General features: G+C 37.9%; 1 protein-coding gene across 2 annotated transcripts in view; it reads right to left on the reverse strand.

Annotated features, from left to right (window-relative positions):
- Positions 1-18,946, reverse strand: part of TMEFF2 (transmembrane protein with EGF like and two follistatin like domains 2) — a 229,431-nt gene that overhangs the window by 97,404 nt on the left and 113,081 nt on the right. For both annotated transcript variants that reach the window (XM_030327521.1, XM_030327520.1), the window contains exon 5: positions 619-715. In XM_030327521.1, the coding sequence (XP_030183381.1) occupies positions 619-715 (97 nt within the window). The remainder of the gene's footprint in view (positions 1-618; positions 716-18,946) is intronic.

The following is an 18,946-nucleotide window of genomic DNA, read 5'->3' on the forward strand; positions in this document are numbered from 1 at the left end:
ACTTTGGGTTGCTCCCTTTGGGGATGATTTAGGCAGGACTAATACATGTGGTTGCCCCAGAGGACTAACATTTTGGGACTCATTCAAAATAATGAATATTATTCATTATCTGTTCAACATGTTTCCAGAAGGAGTCGAGTATTGTTTGGATGAAGGGAGAAGTTGATCCTAGAGAGAAGCCCAGAAATCACTCTTTGCTTTACTGCCTTCTTAATTTGGCTATGGGTGCGCATATGCAGAACCCTTCAATTCTCTGCAATTACTCAGATCCACCATCTTAGAAAGCAGATTAGCAACCATCCATTGTTTATTGACCATGGTTCCTAAGAAACGTCCTGATAAGTATGATTTTCCTATCCCTCTTTTAACATTGACAGTATCTGGGGGTCTAAAAGGTATCTGAGCGTATCGTATCAAGTAACGAACGTTCTCAACAGCTGCCTGGCTAGTCCAGCTCTTAATTCAGCCTCAGAAATTCCTTGCTGTTACTATAGCCCTTCATTTCCCCCTTAGGAACTGGATTGGAAAACGTGCTGAAAATGTCTTTTAGGAAATGGCCGAGGGAACAAAAAGAAATTATTGCCACGATTTGTTTACAGAATAAAAAGAACGCGTTACCAGACATCCTCAGCGTCTTCATCGCATTCTGCACCAAACTGGCAGATATCACAGGTGGAAGTCTCCTTTTGACTGGTTTCTCCTGAGCCTTCATGAACTGGAGGGCAGAAAAAAGGAAACAAAAAGAATTCCGATAAGTATGCTTACTACCCACACTCGAGGACTATTTTATCAAGGCTACTTTTCCAAAAGACCAGTTTGCTTTTTGGGCCTTCAAAGAATGTCTTATTCACCTCTTTTCTTCCCTAAATTTAAGGGAAACTCTAGCAATAATATGCAGCCATTGCTATGTAATAAACACTTGAGGTTCTTACAAACAAAATGAAACAACAAACAAGAGGTTTAGTGGATTTGTCAAAAAGACTTGGTTAATAAATAGACCATATGAGTTATTAATTAAAAGGGATTTAGATTGTTACTTGCCTAGAGGAAATATCTCCTGTTTACTTTACAAACGATACTTTGCATTTTCTCTTTCCTAAATTATAAATCTTTTTCATTCAGACTTCTATACATAATTAAAAACATTTAAAAGGGCAGTCTTGACTTATTAGATATGTCTTCTCTCTCTTTTTTTTTTTTTGCAAAATGTTTAGTACTTATAAGGAAAATATGTTGATTATAAGTTTGTAGAAAAAAGCTTTGAGCTGGTTTATACAGTAATTTCTTGAATCTTATATAAATATTGCACAGAGCCCATCATAGTGATTTCCTCCAGGAGGATTATGAACATATATTTCATTTAAAAAATACATATTCTCATTGATGAAAATTATTCATATTGGTCTTTTTTTCTCCCATAAATTACAAGTACAAAATATGCAATATATAACTTAATTAGAAAATTAACTTTTCAAAATCAGGACACAGTCGTGTAAGTTGGACTCAAATATTTTGACTCCAAGGAATGAAAATCTGAGCAACACTTTTGAGATGATGGATTACTATTTATCCAATTAAAAAAATATACAGTTGAAAGTAAAAATAGTTTTGGTTATAGATGACAAATTGCAACAACCTAACTACTCTACAGATAATTTTATTCTGTGGACAGATCATATACTTAAAAAAAAAACAGACGAAAATTAAGAGGATCTTTCTGTTTTAAACATTTTTGTTTTTTATTTTATTTTTGAGAGAGATGGAGACAATGCAAGTTGGGCAGAGGCAGAGAGAGGAGAGAGAGAATCCCAAGCAGGCCCTGCAAGGGCAGCACAGAGCCAGACGTGGGACTCCAACCCACGAAGGTGTGAGATCATGACCTGAGCTGAAACCAAAAGTTGGGCGCTTAACTGACCGAACCACCCAGGCGCCCCATAAATCAAGAGGATCTTTAAAAGTGCACTTCTGGGGCGCCTGGGTGGCTCAGTCGGTTAAGCGTCTGACTTCAACTCAGGTCACGATCTCGCGGTCCATGAGTTTGAGCCCCGCGTGGGGCTCTGGGCTGATGGCTCAGAGCCTGGAGCCTGCTTCCGGTTCTGTGTCTCCCTCTCTCTCTGCCCCTCCCCCGTTCATGGTCTGTCTCTCTCTGTCTCAAAAATAAATAAAGGTTAAAAAAATTAAAAAAAAAAATAAATAAAAGTGCACTTCTGCAAAAGGTTAACTATTTTCAATAGAAAAAGAAACTAAGCAATTAAGTATGGAAATTTCTCCAATCTTTATGGACCCTAATAAGATCACATTGTCTTTAACAAAGACAGAATGTATTAAGAAGCACACGGAAACTAACAAATCCAATCCTACTTATTTTGTTTTAATATGATATTTTCCTCATTTATTCTCTAATAGCAAGAGAGTTTTTAACATTTACAAAAGCAGAGGACTTTATTCCTCGCTTTTCTTTAATTTACTGCTGTGCACGTAAGTGATTTGATTTACCAAAAAAAAAAAAAAAAAAAAAAAAGACAGGAAGATATCTGAAAGAGTTCACTGTTTTATAGTTTTTTTCAGGAAAGGTAGAAATATTTAGTTTTTCCAAAGCAACTTTTCTTCCCTCTCTGTTCTTGATGGTTTGCACTCACATTTCAAAAGAATTATGAATTAAAGAGACAAGTTCAATTACAAAAGTATGGAGGGTATAGTTTTAAATTTGGAAGACTTGAGAAAAGGTATTCCTCCCCAGAAAGAAGAAGGAATTTTAGACTTTGATAGAATAGACAGCAGTTATTATCCACTCTATTACTTTAATACAGTGGACCATGGGGATAAGAAGGAAGCTGTGGTCTCTCCTCAGGAGAGAACGAACAGCTGCGGCCTCTTTATTACTTTCTTATTATTAATGCAACACAGAAGCTGCTAATGGGAGAGAGCCTTTTAGTGTTAGCAAGATTAGCAGCTTCCAGACTAAAACTTCCCACCACTCAGGAAACATACGAACGCAACGGGAAGGTCCTTAATGAGCAGTTACGGCCACTTAGGGGCAGCTCCGTTTTCTTTGGCAGTAGAGATCCGAGGTTACGGATCTACTGGAAGTAATCTAGGGGATGAGTTGTGCTAACTCAGCAGAACCGCTACTAATATTTCTACTCGAAGTCATGTTTCATTTCTATAAACGGACGGTTATTGGTAGAATGAAGATGTCTGCAAATTCTCCCATACGGATGAAGCGGCCAATTCAGAAGTAGCAGTGGCAACGCCTCCATCAATAAATATTCAGGGAATAAAGTGATTGTATTTGAAGTCATCCACAATGAAAACTAAAGTAACATCGCTCCATATTACCTGAAGCATAGGCTTGCACCTTTGTAATAAATTGGTACGTGGTTTTCATTGAAGCCAGCAGACCAGTGGTTCTTAAATAGGGTGGGGCTCAGAAGCTCTGGTAGATTTTGTTCATTTATTTTTAGTTTTTGGCATAACTGCCTAGGATATCCTTGTAGACACTGGAGTTGTAGCCTTGATGCCTGGATACGTATATTCTAAAAAACGGACCATCCCTGCCTAAGAATCTCTGCCCTAAGCAAGAAGACTTTGTCTGTCCCGAGCATTCTCTCCTTGCGTTGTTGAGCACAGGACTTGTGACGCATTAAAGTCCACAGGGAGCATCTGGAGGTTTGATTAAAATGCAGGTTCTGATTCAGTAGGTGCGAGGTTATGCTTTTCTTACAAGCCCCCACAGGCCGATGCTCTGGGTCCACAGACCACATTCTGGGTAGCAAGGGTAGCACTGTGTTTTTCAACCCACAATCCGTAATTTATTAGCGGGTAGTGAAAAGGTAGTGGGTCACTTACCAGAGTTTTTGTAAACATGAGAGAGAATATACCAGAATAGAAAACACTGAGTGCATCTCGTTTAGCAAGTATAGGTTTTATTTTACAACACTGTTTTAGTTATCCGTATGTACATCTACACAGAGCTGCAATATAAATTTCATTTCTTACTAAAGGTCACAGTCATAAAAGCCTGAAAACCACTGATTTAGCACACGGTAGATGCTCAGTAAATGTGTATCGAATTGGACTATTTCTTCTTCCCGTTCTTTCTACGTTGTCAGAAATGAGAAGGGTCAGTGCTTCATCATTTGCATTCGTCCACTGATTACATGGGAGTAAAAGTCATTTATTCTAAAGTATTAGTTCAACTATGCATTTGCATTTTAATCCTTTTATTTTGTGAGGTAAAATCATTATTTCCCTGTATTCTGTAGAAACTTAGATTTCAGCAACTGACTGAGGGAAATGTGAGGGGTGAAGGAGGCAGTGCTCCTACAAGCATATTTTATCAATTGTGGAGCCCTGTAGTTAGCCCTGTTTTCATCCCTGGAGATTCTGAATTGGGGGATTATACGAGATAATCAAATCACTTCTCTCTCAACTCTCCTTGCCCCTGGTGGTTTCATCTGGAGGTTACCAAAGTTCGTTTATCACCACCTTGTTCTGGCCCAACACAGGTCTTCACATTGGATGCGCCTGCTGGGCCATATTCTCTTCCTGATTCACTGTAGTGTCTCCTGGGTCTCTTGCTAGCCTAACCTGTGTTATGCCATGTCTGAAAACATCACGAAATAATAATGTTCAAACAGTTATTCAATGTCACTTATTTTGTCAAAAATTGCACTAACATTTATATTCATTGAAATGCTCAGATCTTAAGTGTATCTTTCAATCAGTTTTGGGGAATGCCCATCAAGACAAGGAACAACTCTATCATCCCAGAAGGTTCCTTTGTGCCCCCTTCCCAGCCATCATCCTACCTCCACTCTGTCTCTATATAAGGCAGATCAGTGATCTGATTTCTGTCACCGCAGAAATCTGTTTTAACTATTCTAGAAAATCACATCAAGGGAATCACACAGTACTTAATTATTGTGCTCACCTTTGTCACTCAGCATCATAGTTTTTGAGGTTAATTCAGGTAGCAATGTGTATCAGCAGTTTATTTCTCTTTATTGCTTGGTATTCAGTTAAATGAATATATCAAAATGTACCATTTTCTTGTTGCAAAACATGGTTGTTTTCAGTCACTAGCTGGAAACAATAACTGAGTATTTATTAATCAAGTTGGTAAAAGACTTTTTGCACATGTTAGTTTTTACATCTCTTGGACAACTGGGTGTCAAGTACAAATTATTCTTGTTTCTCTTTTTTATTCTCAAGTTGCAGGAATCTTGAATATATTTAGGTTTCAATTTTTGTCAGATGTGAACGCTGTCAGAAGTCGTGAGGTAGAGGCTGAGGTTCTTTGTTTTTCCCCTATGGACAGGGTTTTTTCCTCTTGACCTGTGGATGTAGTGAAATATGCTGATTGATCTTCATGTTAAGCCAACCTCCCATTGTTGGGATAAGTCCAGCTTAATCCTTTTATATAATGCTGGATTTCATTTAACGATATTTTGTTCAATTTTTAAAAATCTGTGTTCATAGGATATACTGGCAGTGATTTTCTTCCCTTATATTGTTCTTGTTTGGTCTTAGTATCAGGAATAAAACCGTCTCATGATACGAATTGAAAGTGTTCCCACTTTCTCTATTTTAAGAAAGTTTGTGTATGACAATACTATCATTTGACTTCGCTATACAAGGCTATTTACATTTTCTATTTATTGATTTCTGCCCTTATGCTTATTATTTCCTTTCTGCCATATAGTCAGGGTTTACTTTATTATTTTTCTTTTTTTAAAAATTTATTTATTTTGAGAGAGAGGGAGAGAGAGAAAGAGAGAGAGAGGGAGAATCCCAAGCAAGCTCTACACTGTCAGTGCAGAGCCCAATGCAGGGCTCAATCCCATGAATCCTGAGACCATGACCTGGGCAGAAACCAAGAGCCAAACATTCAACCGACTGAGCCACTCAGACACCCCTATTGTATTTCTAGTTTCTCAAAATGGAAGCTTGATTTTCTACCTTTCATATTTCCTAAGATAGTCATTTAAATCTATAAATTTCCTTCTAAAGACTGTTTTAGCTGCATCCCATGAATATGGATATATTGTGTTTTCATGTATTTATGTTCAAAATATATATTGTAATATCCTTTGGGTTTTTTCCCCTCTGGTCCATGGATTATTTTAGTAAGTGTGTTTTTAACCTCAAACTATTTGAGGCTTTTCCAGGCTATCTTATTTTTATTCATCTTTAATAATTCTATCATGGATGAAGAACATATTCTGTTTAATTTAAATTCTTTGAAATTACTGAAACTTGTTTTATGGCTCAGAACATGATCTATCTTTTTGAATATTCCATATGCATCTTAGAAGGTGTAACTTCTTTTGAGGAGTAGTTTTCTATAAATGTTAATGAGCTTAAGTTGATGGTTCATATTATTCGAAGCATCCATAACTATACTAAGCTTTTGTTTAATTGTTCTATCTTTTCCCGAGAAAGGTATTTAAAATCTCTATCAGTGACAGTAAAATTATTTTTAGCACTCTTTTGCTGTGTTATTTTCTTTTGTCCTGTATTTGGAAGCTTTGATATTGGGTGTGTAAACATTTAACAGTCTTATGTCTTTTTAAATAAGTGACCCTTCTACTGTTATGAAGTGCCCCCTTTTAATCTCTGGTAACACTATTTATCTTGAAATCAACTTTGTTCTGAAATGTATATATTCATAGCAGCTTTTGTTTGCTTACTGTTTCTATTTACTTACACCCAACATGTCTGTTACATGTTTAAAGGGTGTTTCTTGAAAACAACATACAGTTGGATCTTTCTTTTTTACCCAGGCCGAATATGTCTGCATTTAGTCAGGGCATTTCATGAATTTACTTTAATGCAATAATCGAGATGTTTGGTTTTAAGTCCATCAACTTGGCACTTGATTCATAGTTGGCCTATCTTTTTGGGTTCCTCTGTTGTCTTTTCTATCTTATTGTTTTCTTTCATTTAGGTGAATCAAATATTCCATCTTGTTCATTTTATCTTATGTCTTCTAATTTTTTTGGTTATACTTTTTATGTTATTATTTTGGCAGTTGCTTTAAGAATTATAAAGTGCGTTAAATAAAAAAAAACAAGCAAACTCGATTTCTGTATCATCAAGTATACTAGAATTTGGGAAGAGTACTTAAAGATCTACAGGAATAGTATATTTCTAATAAAATTGGATCTGCCTTCCCCAAAAAAACAACAAAAGAATTACAGTATGCCTCTTTATTACTTCACGAACAATTTAAGAACTTTATGACAATATATTTTTAATTACCGTAGTTTACATTTTGCATATTTATTGTCATGTATCACACTTCTGCCTTTTTAAAATTAGTTTTACTTTACACAGCTGCCCTACTTGTTTTTGTTAATTTCAAAGGCAAAGGCCAGAGATTTCTGTACTAACAAAGACTCCCGCCTGTCATTGTTAAATGACCGACTCGTGACACATTTGCTCTAACTTTTCAAACTTATCTATAGTCTCACATTCACCATGAAAAACATTATTGACATATGACATTTATAGTAGATTGTTTTATTTTTCCCATTATGTTTCTACACTTTCCAATAAAAGGACTGTATAATTCCTTTCCACATCCATATTTCCATTGAGTTCCATGGTGCCACTATTGTTCTTGTGACTTGCTTTTGCCACTGAAATGTGGATGGAAATGAGAAGCTATATAAAAGCCATTATGTGACTTTCTACTTTCCTGCTCTTTCCCTTTGCATAAAAAAGGCATATTCCAGAATAGGAGTGGTTACTTTATTTTTAAATTTTTTTTAATGTTTATTTATTTTTGTGAGAGAGAGGGAGACACAGAGTGTGAGCAGAGGAGGAGCAGAGAGGGAGGGAGACCCAGAATCCAAAGCAGGCTCTAGGCTCTGAGCTGTCAGCACAGATCCTGACGCGGGGCTCGAACTCACGAACCATGAGATCATGACCTGAGCCGATGTCAGGTGCCCAACCGACTGAGCCACCCAGGCGCCCCAGGAGTGGTTCCTTTAACCAATCCCAGAATGAGATGATATTCAGAGCACAGCCACAGTTAGCTGCAGCCATGAGAGTAAGAATTATACCACTGATGTTATAAGCCTCTGAGATTTTTTTTTTTTAATTTACTTTGAGAGAAAGAGAGAGGGAGCACATGCATGTGAGTGGGGAGGGACAGAGAGAGAGAGAGAGGGAGGGAGAGTATCCCAAGTAGGCTCCACACTGTCAGCACAGAGCCCCACACAGGGCCCAAACTCACAAACCACGATGTCATGACCTGAGCCAAAATCAAGAGTCAGACGCTTAAACAACTGAGCCGCCCAGGTGCCCCAAGCCTCTGAGATTTTGAAGTCATTTGCAACTCGACATTTACCCAGTGACAGATGACTAATGAGATATCAATGAATGTTACCAGTTAATGCTAAGGAAATGTATTTTCACACTTGTTTTCCACACCTCAGATTTCGGTCGCATTACTTACCCACACAACCCTAGATCTACTTTTAATTTTCTGCAACTCTGCCTTCAAACTTTTTGCTATCTATTTTCTACAGCAACACATATTCTCCAATAGTTAAGGTGTGTTTCTTTTTAACATTTTTATTTTTTCACAGCACAGCAGAACCTATCCCAGTCTGTGGATGGTTCCCATCGCCTTCATCATGTAGCTCATTAGTAGATCTCCTTGACATATATACGGTGTCCCATTTAAATCAAGCATAGCATAAATGTTAAACGTAGTACAAGCATATATGAATAGAAGCCTCCACATGCGCCAAGCCTGAAATGAAACAGGCAATCCCCAGCACATCACTGTGTCCACAAAAAGAATGAGACTTCTGAGCTTAAACGTGACCCACATGTATTGGTTCTAAACTCGTTTACATTACTCTATAGTTGAAAAAAAATTCCATACATTTTATGTAGGCCTTAATCTGAATGTTTGCTAAATCTAGAATGCCTTCTTCTTTTTCCGTTTTATGGTTGCTATCAATCAGGTATTCAATGTTGCTGCTGTTGTTGTGTCTTTCCTAGGTAGGTCGACTGACAAAGTAATTCTTGGCAGACTTAACTTCTTCCGCTTTGTTTACATAGAAAAAAGATTTAAATCAGTGATAACATTCAATATAACTGTTGTTACTAAAATTACTTTGATTACTAAATTATGAACAGCAATGTTTCATTTTGAATTACTTCCAGAAGTTATTATTTCATTATCACTGAAAAGCTGACCTTTGAGTTTACCTTCCAATGAAGGAAAATTCCACTTAAACAATGGGAAGTTTTTATTTTATTTAAAAAAAAATTTTTTTTAATGTTTATTTATTTTTGAGACAGAGAGAGAGAGAGCATGAACGGGGGAGGGTCAGAGAGAGAGGGAGACACAGAATCCGAAACAGACTCCAGGCTCTGAGCTGTCAGCACAGAGCCCGACGTGGGGCTCGAACTCACGGACCGTGAGATCATGACCTGAGCCAAAGTCAGACGCTTAACCGACTGAGCCACCCAGGCGCCCCCTGACAATGGGAAGTTTTTAAATCAGAACTCTTCTTTAATTGGAACGACTTGTCTATTTTGCCTTTTGTATGCCAGTTTTACCTCTCACATGCCTTTCCCATGTAAGTGGAATTTAAACGATGGCAGCTGCTGACAGTTCTTAGAGGCTCAGATAATTCTAAGCCTTGGTCATGTTCTGTTGCATTTCCCAACATTTCCCTAGAAACCCCAATATGACTTTAAAGAAAAATAAGAATAAGAAATATTTTCCTTTTATTCATATTATAATGCAAGGATATTTGTTATATGAAAAATAATTATACCATGACATCATATTTCTGAAATTCTGAAGCAAGAGAAGTAGCATTTTGCCGTGCTGTTTACAAAACTAACCCAGATTCACTGTGTATATGTATTGGCTCCACCAGGCAATAAGATGTTTCCGATTTTAGGGAGGAAATCCATTATCTTTGCTTCAGTTTAATTAAAAGAGGTACAGTTCCACCGACAATTTTTAATTTTTAAGTGATTTAAGTGCCAAAAACTAGAGGAAGGCTACAATTACACTTACGCATAATGATCTAAAATTCTAAAAACCACTTGAAAGTCTAAGACCTAAGTTCACGACTGAGCAAATGTAATTTTATATTAAACACTCAAAAGAAGAGATCATTACAGAAAATTTAATTTTTCATAATTAAACTAGTTTGCTAGAGCTTGACAAAGTTCCTTTAGAAATCACACGTAATTTATCTTCTGCACAACTAAAAATAATCTAAGAGATGAATACGATGCTACTATGTTGATGCACAATTCAACTGCCATCACCAAAGTCTGACTGATTTCATTCAGTCCTATCGAGCTAGAACCAAAGGTACACAGTCGATTAAAAAAAAAAGAAGTGACAGAGAAATGAAATGAGGAAAGAAGAAATGAGAGAAGGAAGGAAGGATGGAAAAAATAAAATAAGAAAGGAAAAATGCTTACTTTGTTTGACATCACGCATACCAGAATTCATGAAAGCGAGTTACTATGTCAGACTTCAGGCAACTCTATCATTTCAATCATGTGATAATTACAAACAAAAATACTCTTCTTATCCTCAGTATCATGAATTTGAATCATTTTACACAAATTCATATAAATAATTTAAATGTTTTTCTTACTAAATGCCTGAACGATGAGACATTTATTTTTTTATTGGTGAATTCTGAACATTGGCTTGGGTTAAACGAGTTGCTGTAGAGCACGGTGAATACCAAATCCTCACGAGAGGAGACAGAAAAGATTAGGAGGCGGAAACAGTAAATGTGAGGGACAGCTGAGTACAGAGTTGCTGATGAGGACAACACGGAATGAGGCATTCGTTGGATAAGGATGTATAGTCAGGAAAAGGGTTTTTATGGAAGGATGGCGTTGAGGCATCACCGTATTCTGATAAGCATGAGGGAGTGGAGAGGAACAAGTGTATGCGGAGAGAAAGAGGACGATCAGGGAAGCAGTGTCCTTGAGAAGGGATGGGTTTAGACACAGGTGTAGTGGTTGGTCTCAGAGGTAGGGACACGTCTTCCACTCCAGGAGGGATGGCAGATTATGCGGGTACAGGCGTATGGAGGTGGTGACACTGGAAAGGGAAAGATGAAACAGGTCTCCTCTGGGTGTCTTTATTACCTCTATCGTATCTCTACTTAAGAGAAAGGCCATCGGTTGGCAGGACGTGGTAAGAAAGGAAAAGAGGTGAAATACTGTAGGAGAGTGAATGTGAATGAAGACAGAAGGCTTTCTAAGTCTTTCTGCTACTAATTTGTTGCTTCCCAACTTGGTGCTTAATTCTCCTAATTAGCAAATCTCTGATGAATAAAGATATATCTTTATTAGCTTGCACTTCTGTATGTATTTAGTACATGACATTTGGTGTTGAGAACTTAAAGGCATTTTGTGATGTTGAAAGTTTCCTTTGAATCATCAGATAACGACTAAATTGGCAACGGAGTTAACTCGAACCTACTTAATGTTTGTTTTGCTAAAGGGGCTTCACAATCTGGTAACAATTTACATGCCATGTTTATCTCCTAAATATTTTCCCATTCCGTCTTGTCACCACTGAACTAGTTCCGATCTGCATCATGCTTTGCCTAAACTTCTAGCTACCTGACCTCTGTACTTGCAAACTTGCCTCTCTTAAATATATCTCCCATGTATCTCATTGAAATGCAAATCTGATCACGCCATTTAAAATAGAAAATGACATGAAGTAATCTAAAGGCAACTGGATGCCATACAAAATTCAGGCCTTGGGCTGGGAGGGTTGGATTTGGGTTGCCTAGATTCGCTCTTGATTCCCCCGATTTCTCATGTGAAAAATGAGAAGCCTGCCTCGCTTAGTTTCCAGGCGGTGGTGAAGATTAAATGGAAGGATGTGTGAAAGTGTTTTGCACCCTCTTATGTGCTCTGCCACCCCAAGGTGTGAGCATTAAGAAAGTATTAAAGGTGAAATAAAGTCATTATCTTATTCCAGGCGACAAGGCTCTTTGAAGGATGTCTAAGGCTGAGTGTCACAAACGTGAATTTTTGGCCCTTGTAAGTGGCCTTGGACTGATACTGAAGTAGGAGTCTTTGTGGGAGCAGGGAAATAAGAATCCTAAACAACATAACAAAATGGAGAAAGAAAAATACTGAGCAACTTACAGAGGACGTCTTGCACCACAATATCCCATTTAGTGTCTTATGTGAAGGAGGGAAACGGACTGAAGAAGGTACAGGTGAGAAGTGGATGGAAAGTCCCTGATAGATACTCTCAGAAATTGTCCAAAGCTCCAAGCCTTTTTGTTCTAGTGTACGGGATCTCAGAACAAAGAAAGCACCAAAGTGACATTTTCTTTCTCTTTTTTATTGACGGAGGTAAGAATTCATTCAATAAGGCTTTATCTCCACCCCCACCCCCACTTGCCTACTATGGGCTTTGGCTTTCACGAAAAGCCCCAAAACCATATTCTGTCTGGTTTTGACTCCCAGCTCCAAGTGAGACTTAAAAATGAAATTTATAAAGATCAAGGCTTGTTTGAATATATAACATATTGATATAAATAGGCCAATGAAATAAAAGAGCAGCAGTAATAATGAAGCCAATTTTAAGAGGTCACAGCATTTCATAAAACTGGTAGTTAAAGCAATAATTTTTCTGAAGTGCCTGTGATATTTTCCAGCCTAGTTTTGCTATCTCAAGTCCAGTCTTTAATTCTGGGAATCACAAACACTAAAATAATAGGAAAATGTCAGGGCTGGAATTCGGTGTTTGTGGTTAAGTTTGTGATCAGATCGGTCTGGTGCTCGATCTAGGAACGTATCTTCCTCCACCCCCACTTGTTCCATACTGAGAGTACCTGTTTCATTTCTATAATTTCCCTACTGCCTACTGGCTCTAGTTGGTGGAGTTCGGTTACTATTGTGTTTTCCTTTTCTAGTTTACAGCTGTCTCTCAAGCTCGGGGTTCAAATCGGTAACATATTGCCTACTCCCTAGTACTCTTGAAGACCTCTCTTGTGAAATACATTTTGGAATCAGCCCTACTTGCAACCAAGTAAGGCAGGCCCTGCTGTCTTCTGTTTCACTCCCTCCCAGAAGAAGTGCTTGCACATACACTATTTCAAGTCAACATAAACAAAAGAAGACAAGAAAAAAATGTACTCTCAAAAGTGTAAGGATAGAAAGGGCAGGATTACCCAATTTGAGGTGTGAAAGAAGACAGGAACGTCTTCCACAAAATGGAAACAAAGAAAACACAAAACAAAACAAAACCCACAAAATTGTCTAAGAAAGCTAGAATGCTGGAGTAGCTTGGAAATTGACTTCTGGCTAATCAATATGTCTACTTACAGAACCATTAGCTCAGTCTGAATCTGCCAAGTGGAAAGAATGAATAATTGTGGGAAAGACGTCTAGATTTCTTAAAAATTGCATGGATTTTAGAGAAAATTTTATTGCCATTAGATTGCCAAAGATATCCAGAGAGGAATGGAAAGTGGTAAAAAAATTTGAATATTAACAATGATCTATTGGGAATTCATAATGACACCAATTTTCTAAACCTTAGATTTTTAAACTCAGACCACTTTCATTTATAGTTTCATCAAAATAAATGGCCCTTCTATTTTGAACACCTTATACCTGCATTGTAAGATAACTGGAAATAAATTAATTTCTCTGTTTTTATAGATTTAGGGAAAAAAATCTTCAGGTTTTAGGGAAAGTTGCCCTTTGTCTAAACCATGAAGATTTAGGTTTAATAGGGACCGTAGCTTATTGCTTCTGTTTAATGTTTGTCTTAATAATTACAGTATTGAAATACATCTATGCTAAAATTATCAGGCATAAAAATATGATTTAACTTTGTGAATAAATAAAAACACATTGATAAATACAATAGATGCAAGAAGAAAACATTTTAAAAGGTCAACACATTTGTATTATAACACTGAGTGTTATACTGATGGAATTAGTAGCAAACATTTTTTTTTTTTTTTTACTCTTCTATTTTTGTAGAGCTTTACTGTTGTTCATCTAATTTAAGATTGTAGTTCAGTTTAGGGGTGCCTGGGTGGCTCAGTCGGTTAAATGTCTGACTCTTGATTTCGGCTCAGGTCATGATCTCATGTGGTTCATGGGATCAAGCCCTACCTTACTGGCTCTGCACTGACAGTGAGGAGTCTGCTTGGGATTCCTTCTTTCCCTCTCTCTGTGCTCCTCCCCCACTCATAATCTCTCTCTCTCTCTCTCTCTCTAAAAATAAATAAATAAACTTCAAAAAAGATTGTAATTTCTGTTTAGAAGTTAATGAGTTGTTTTTTTTTAAAGTCAGTTTAGAAATCAAGGAAGTATTTCTAGTGAGTATGAAATATTGGTCAATAAGCAAACTTGAATGATACATATTATATTTAAAAATATAAATATTAAGTATAAATACAACTCTGTTTAAAGTTTCCCTATTTATTACCATTAGGATAAAACCCCACAGTCCTTACCATTGTATACCAAGGGATACAGGAGTGCTGATGCATACGGGCACATGTACCCCAATGTCTACAGCAGCACTTTCGACAATAACCAAATTATGGAAAGAGCCTAAATGTCCATCAACTGATGAATGGATAAAGAAGATGTGGTTTATATATACAATGGAATACTACTTGGCAATGAGAAAGAATGAAATCTGGTCGTTTGCAGCACCATGGATGGAACTGGCAGGTATTATGCTAAGTGAAAGAAGTCAGGCAGAGAAAGACAAATACCATATGTTTTCACTCATAGGTGGATCTTGGGAAACTTAACAGAAGACCATGGGGAGAGGAAGGGGGAAAAAGAATTACAGAGAGGGAGGGAGGCAAACTATAAGAGACTCTTAAATACTGAGAACTGCAGGCTGATGGGGGGTGAGGGAGAGGGGAAGTGGGTGATGGGCACTGGAAGAGGGCTCCTGTTGGGATGAGCACTGGGTGTTGCATGGAAACCAATTTGACAATAAATTATAGTTAATAAGAAAATAAAAAAAAAAGTCATTTATGAATTACCACCAACCTATCACTCTGTCTTCATCTCGAGGCACCCAGCATGCTCCTAATGGTATAGCTCCTCATGGGTGCCTGGGTGGGATTCACACGTGCAGTTTCTACTGTTTAATGGCCAATTCTGACTCTAACTTGAAGACTCTGGTGTAGCCCCACACTGTTCAGGAAAGATGCCCTCACTTTCCGCCCTTGTCCTTTATTCCCAGGATATGTAGAGCTCTTGGTGTGTGTCCCCAACACATTCTTTGTATGTAGCACATTGAAGAAGTAGGGTTGATTCACCGATTCTCCCAATGTCCTGTGAGTTCTTCAAGGTCAAGTCATATGCTTTATTTGCTCTTATATCTATTCTCAGCTCAGGGCTTGGGAGGTGATGGGAAGTAGTGGTCAGAGAGGGGAATTCCAGAATTTGAGGTCTTTTGAAATGAGGTCGAGGAGTCTGAGGAACTATGGGGGCCAGTATTGAGAAGAAATAGAAGAGAGACTCTGTGGTAGTTACATGTTGTGCATAAAATGTCTGGGCACGAGGCGAGATTACCTTTCCCTGGATATTAAATAGGCCCTGGAACTAGTTCTGGCCAGTGAGTTGTTGAATGGAAGTGATAGCTGGTTGAAGATCTTCCCTTTTATTGAAGAATGCCCGAGAGGGGCAGGAATGGAGGCCAAATTAGAAGGCTATGGCACGGTGATAGTAAACAATAGAAGATGGACACATAATTTGGAGAGAGAATGGACCAGATCTGCTGATTGATTAGGTGAAGGTATAAAGTCAACATTCAAGAGACCTATTCCATCTGCCCAGGTCCCTGAGTGATTGCAATGCTGCCCTCACCTAGCATCTTACCCAGTCACTCTGTAGTAAATGTGTGGTGAGAATAAAAAAAATAATAAATGAATAAATAAACAAACAAACAAACAAACAAACCTGGGTTCTTTTAAGAGATGTTTGTTTCTACTGAATACCCTTGCATAACCTAGCATAACTTGATTATGTCGGAACATGCGGCTGAGAAGCATGAATGCAATCTGTTCCATTGCGCTGATTTCACCAACTCCCAGGTACCTAACTGATGGTTACCCTGGAACAGAGCATACAAAGTGAGCATGCACTGATTCACTGAGGAAAAAGGCAGTGACGTGGGGTTCAGCAGCTTATACCTAAAGTATGGGAAAGAGTAGTATCAGCAAATAGCATGGGTTTTGAATAAGAAGCAGTTTAATGAGTGACGATATCAGCTTTCCTTGATGACGGCTTGAAGATGATGATACGAAGCCAGAAATATATGGCTTCTTCTTAGCCTTACATGGAAAGGTAGAGAAGGAAATAAGATTTGGAGGAAGATTATGCTGTCACTGGGGAGAATATACAAGGAAATCATCAAAACATTTAGGATAATTTAACCTTACTTTTTTCACTAGAGCTAATATTGATAATAGCTACCAAGAAACCAAAAAACAAAAAACCACACACCCAGAACATACTAAGTTCTTGTATCCTTAAATAGGCCCAATTTTACTTTCACAGAGCATAAAGGAAAGATTTCCTAACAATTATTGGTGTTTTGAAAGCTATGTTCACATGCATGCTTTTAATGCCTTAACGCCCTTTGACCCAAAGGTCAGATTGTGGCTGATTTGGGGTATCCCCAAATGGAAAACATTTTTTTCCTATCTCAAAACACTTTCTGCTTCCTGCTCAAATTCGTACCCACAAAACATTCTGTACTGTTGCTTTCATTTTCCCCCAATGCTGCTTAGATTTCTTCATGCATATTCGTATTTTTAGATCAGATAAAATGAATAGAAGTTTCTTTCCCTGAAAAAATATGTAGTGTGATTCAAAGAAAATGTTAATTAAATGAAATGCTTACAGTCTTGTGAAATATTGATATGTAGCAACTAATTTTGTCTCTGTACTCAATTGCTTTTTCTTTGTATATCTGAAGCACCGTTCTTCTGGAGTTTTGTAGCTGTACAAGCACGGTTATTGACAGCATTTTTAAATGGAAGAGAAGGGGGATGGAAAAGGGATTTCAATGCACTAAACACCATCTCTTTCAAGATATGCCTAAATATGAGGTAGTACTCAGGGACTAATCAGGTCTTTACTGCGTTATATTCATTTTCTAAGAGAAACCACCTCCATACATAAATACTTTCCACCAACACAAATCAAATGCAAATATCAAAATGAAGGGGACAATTCCTGTGTTGTAAAATCCATGTCAGAAACATGGGCTGTCTTTCATGACAACAGTTTCATACCTCCTCTGCTCCCACGCTGCCTGACAAGCAGGTCACAGAGAAAGGTGACAAAACACACAAAGGATTGCCTAAAAAGGGATTTCAGAAAAACATGTACTTGAGCTTTACGCCTAAGAGGGTCAGATGGCTGAGGCAGTGATTTGTTTATGTACAGATGAGCTAGTGCATAAGGATGGAAAAATATTCAGGTGAAGAATTTCTAAATGGGGAAGGTATCTTTTAAAGACAGCTTCTATTACATAGCAGCGATACCTGGCAGAGTCACAGGGCAAGGTGACTGCACTATAAACAATGAAGTCTTCTTAGTGAAAACTGATGCATATTGAGAGAGATCTGTGTGTGGGATACAACAGCCAAGAGTGTCACTTTTACAGTATACGTTTTTAAAAGCAGGTTTCACATCAGCTTCAATGCAACTGGGAAGGATTTCAACTTTTTTTTTTTAAGACAAATTACTTAGATTTGACTACTATTAAAAAGCCCAAGAGGGGTGCCTGGGTGGCGCAGTCGGTTAAGCGTCCGACTTCAGCCAGGTCACGATCTCGCGGTCCGTGAGTTCGAGCCCCGCGTCGGGCTCTGGGCTGATGGCTCAGAGCCTGGAGCCTGTTTCCGATTCTGTGTCTCCCTCTCTCTCTGCCCCTCCCCCGTTCATGCTCTGTCTTTCTCTGTCCCCCCCCCCCAAAAAAAAGCCCAAGACTCTATACGACGAACAGCCATGTTAGATTAGAAACACAATTTCAGTAAAATTAAGAAGCCAGTTGTTGCATTCTTGGTGCATAGAAATGTACATTAAAAAAAATGACTAGTTTGTTTAGTGCATCTGTTAAATGATACAATATCCATATCTATGATTACTCCAGAGATCAAATTAAGAACATTCCTCATTTCTTGGTTTGTCTCTAAGGAAAACACAGGAAAACAAATGCTGATCAAAAGATTAATGGACTTCTCAATGTATAATACATTAACCACTCCGTCAACCTTTGGGAAACAAAAAAATAAAATAAAATAAAAACGAAGTGTTGTCTAGCAGATTCTTGGTAATTATTATACTGTTTTAAGGTCCTTGTCAGGATGGATTTGATTAAGTCTGTGAATCTTTTCTGAATATTCCTATAGCAATCTAGACAGAAACACCATACATAAAAATGTTCTTTATTCCAGAACAGATGAAACTCCCAGGGTAAAAGATTTAGGTATCTCTGAAGGTTTCTTCTCACCCGGCAGCATAACTCTCTGATGGTTCAGTGCCTGAAAGGGTTGTCTGAGATCACTCATCAAATAAATCAAATAGTTGGCTGGCTAAAAGAGTGGGCGCCCATAGTACTCTCATGTCTTTGCTTTCAGACATCAAATCTTTATTCTACGGAGCCAGCAGAGAAGTTAACATGTAACTTGGCACATCCAACCCTAAATATCAACCTGCTTTAAGTTGCAGCTAGTAGTTCTAAGAAGGTGTGACTGACCTAGGCAATGGACTAGATTTTACTGCTAACATTTTAAACCATGAATTCCAAAACCTTGATATGTTGCAGAAAAGGCGGTGGTGAGAAGGCTGGAAATGTACTGAGTTTTGTCTCCAACTATCTTGAAGGAATCTTATTGAAACGTAGAAAATCCACTTCAGTGGGGTGATC

The sequence above is a fragment of the Lynx canadensis genome, chromosome C1 (assembly GCF_007474595.2).
Source record: "Lynx canadensis isolate LIC74 chromosome C1, mLynCan4.pri.v2, whole genome shotgun sequence".
Lineage (NCBI taxonomy): Eukaryota > Metazoa > Chordata > Mammalia > Carnivora > Felidae > Lynx > Lynx canadensis.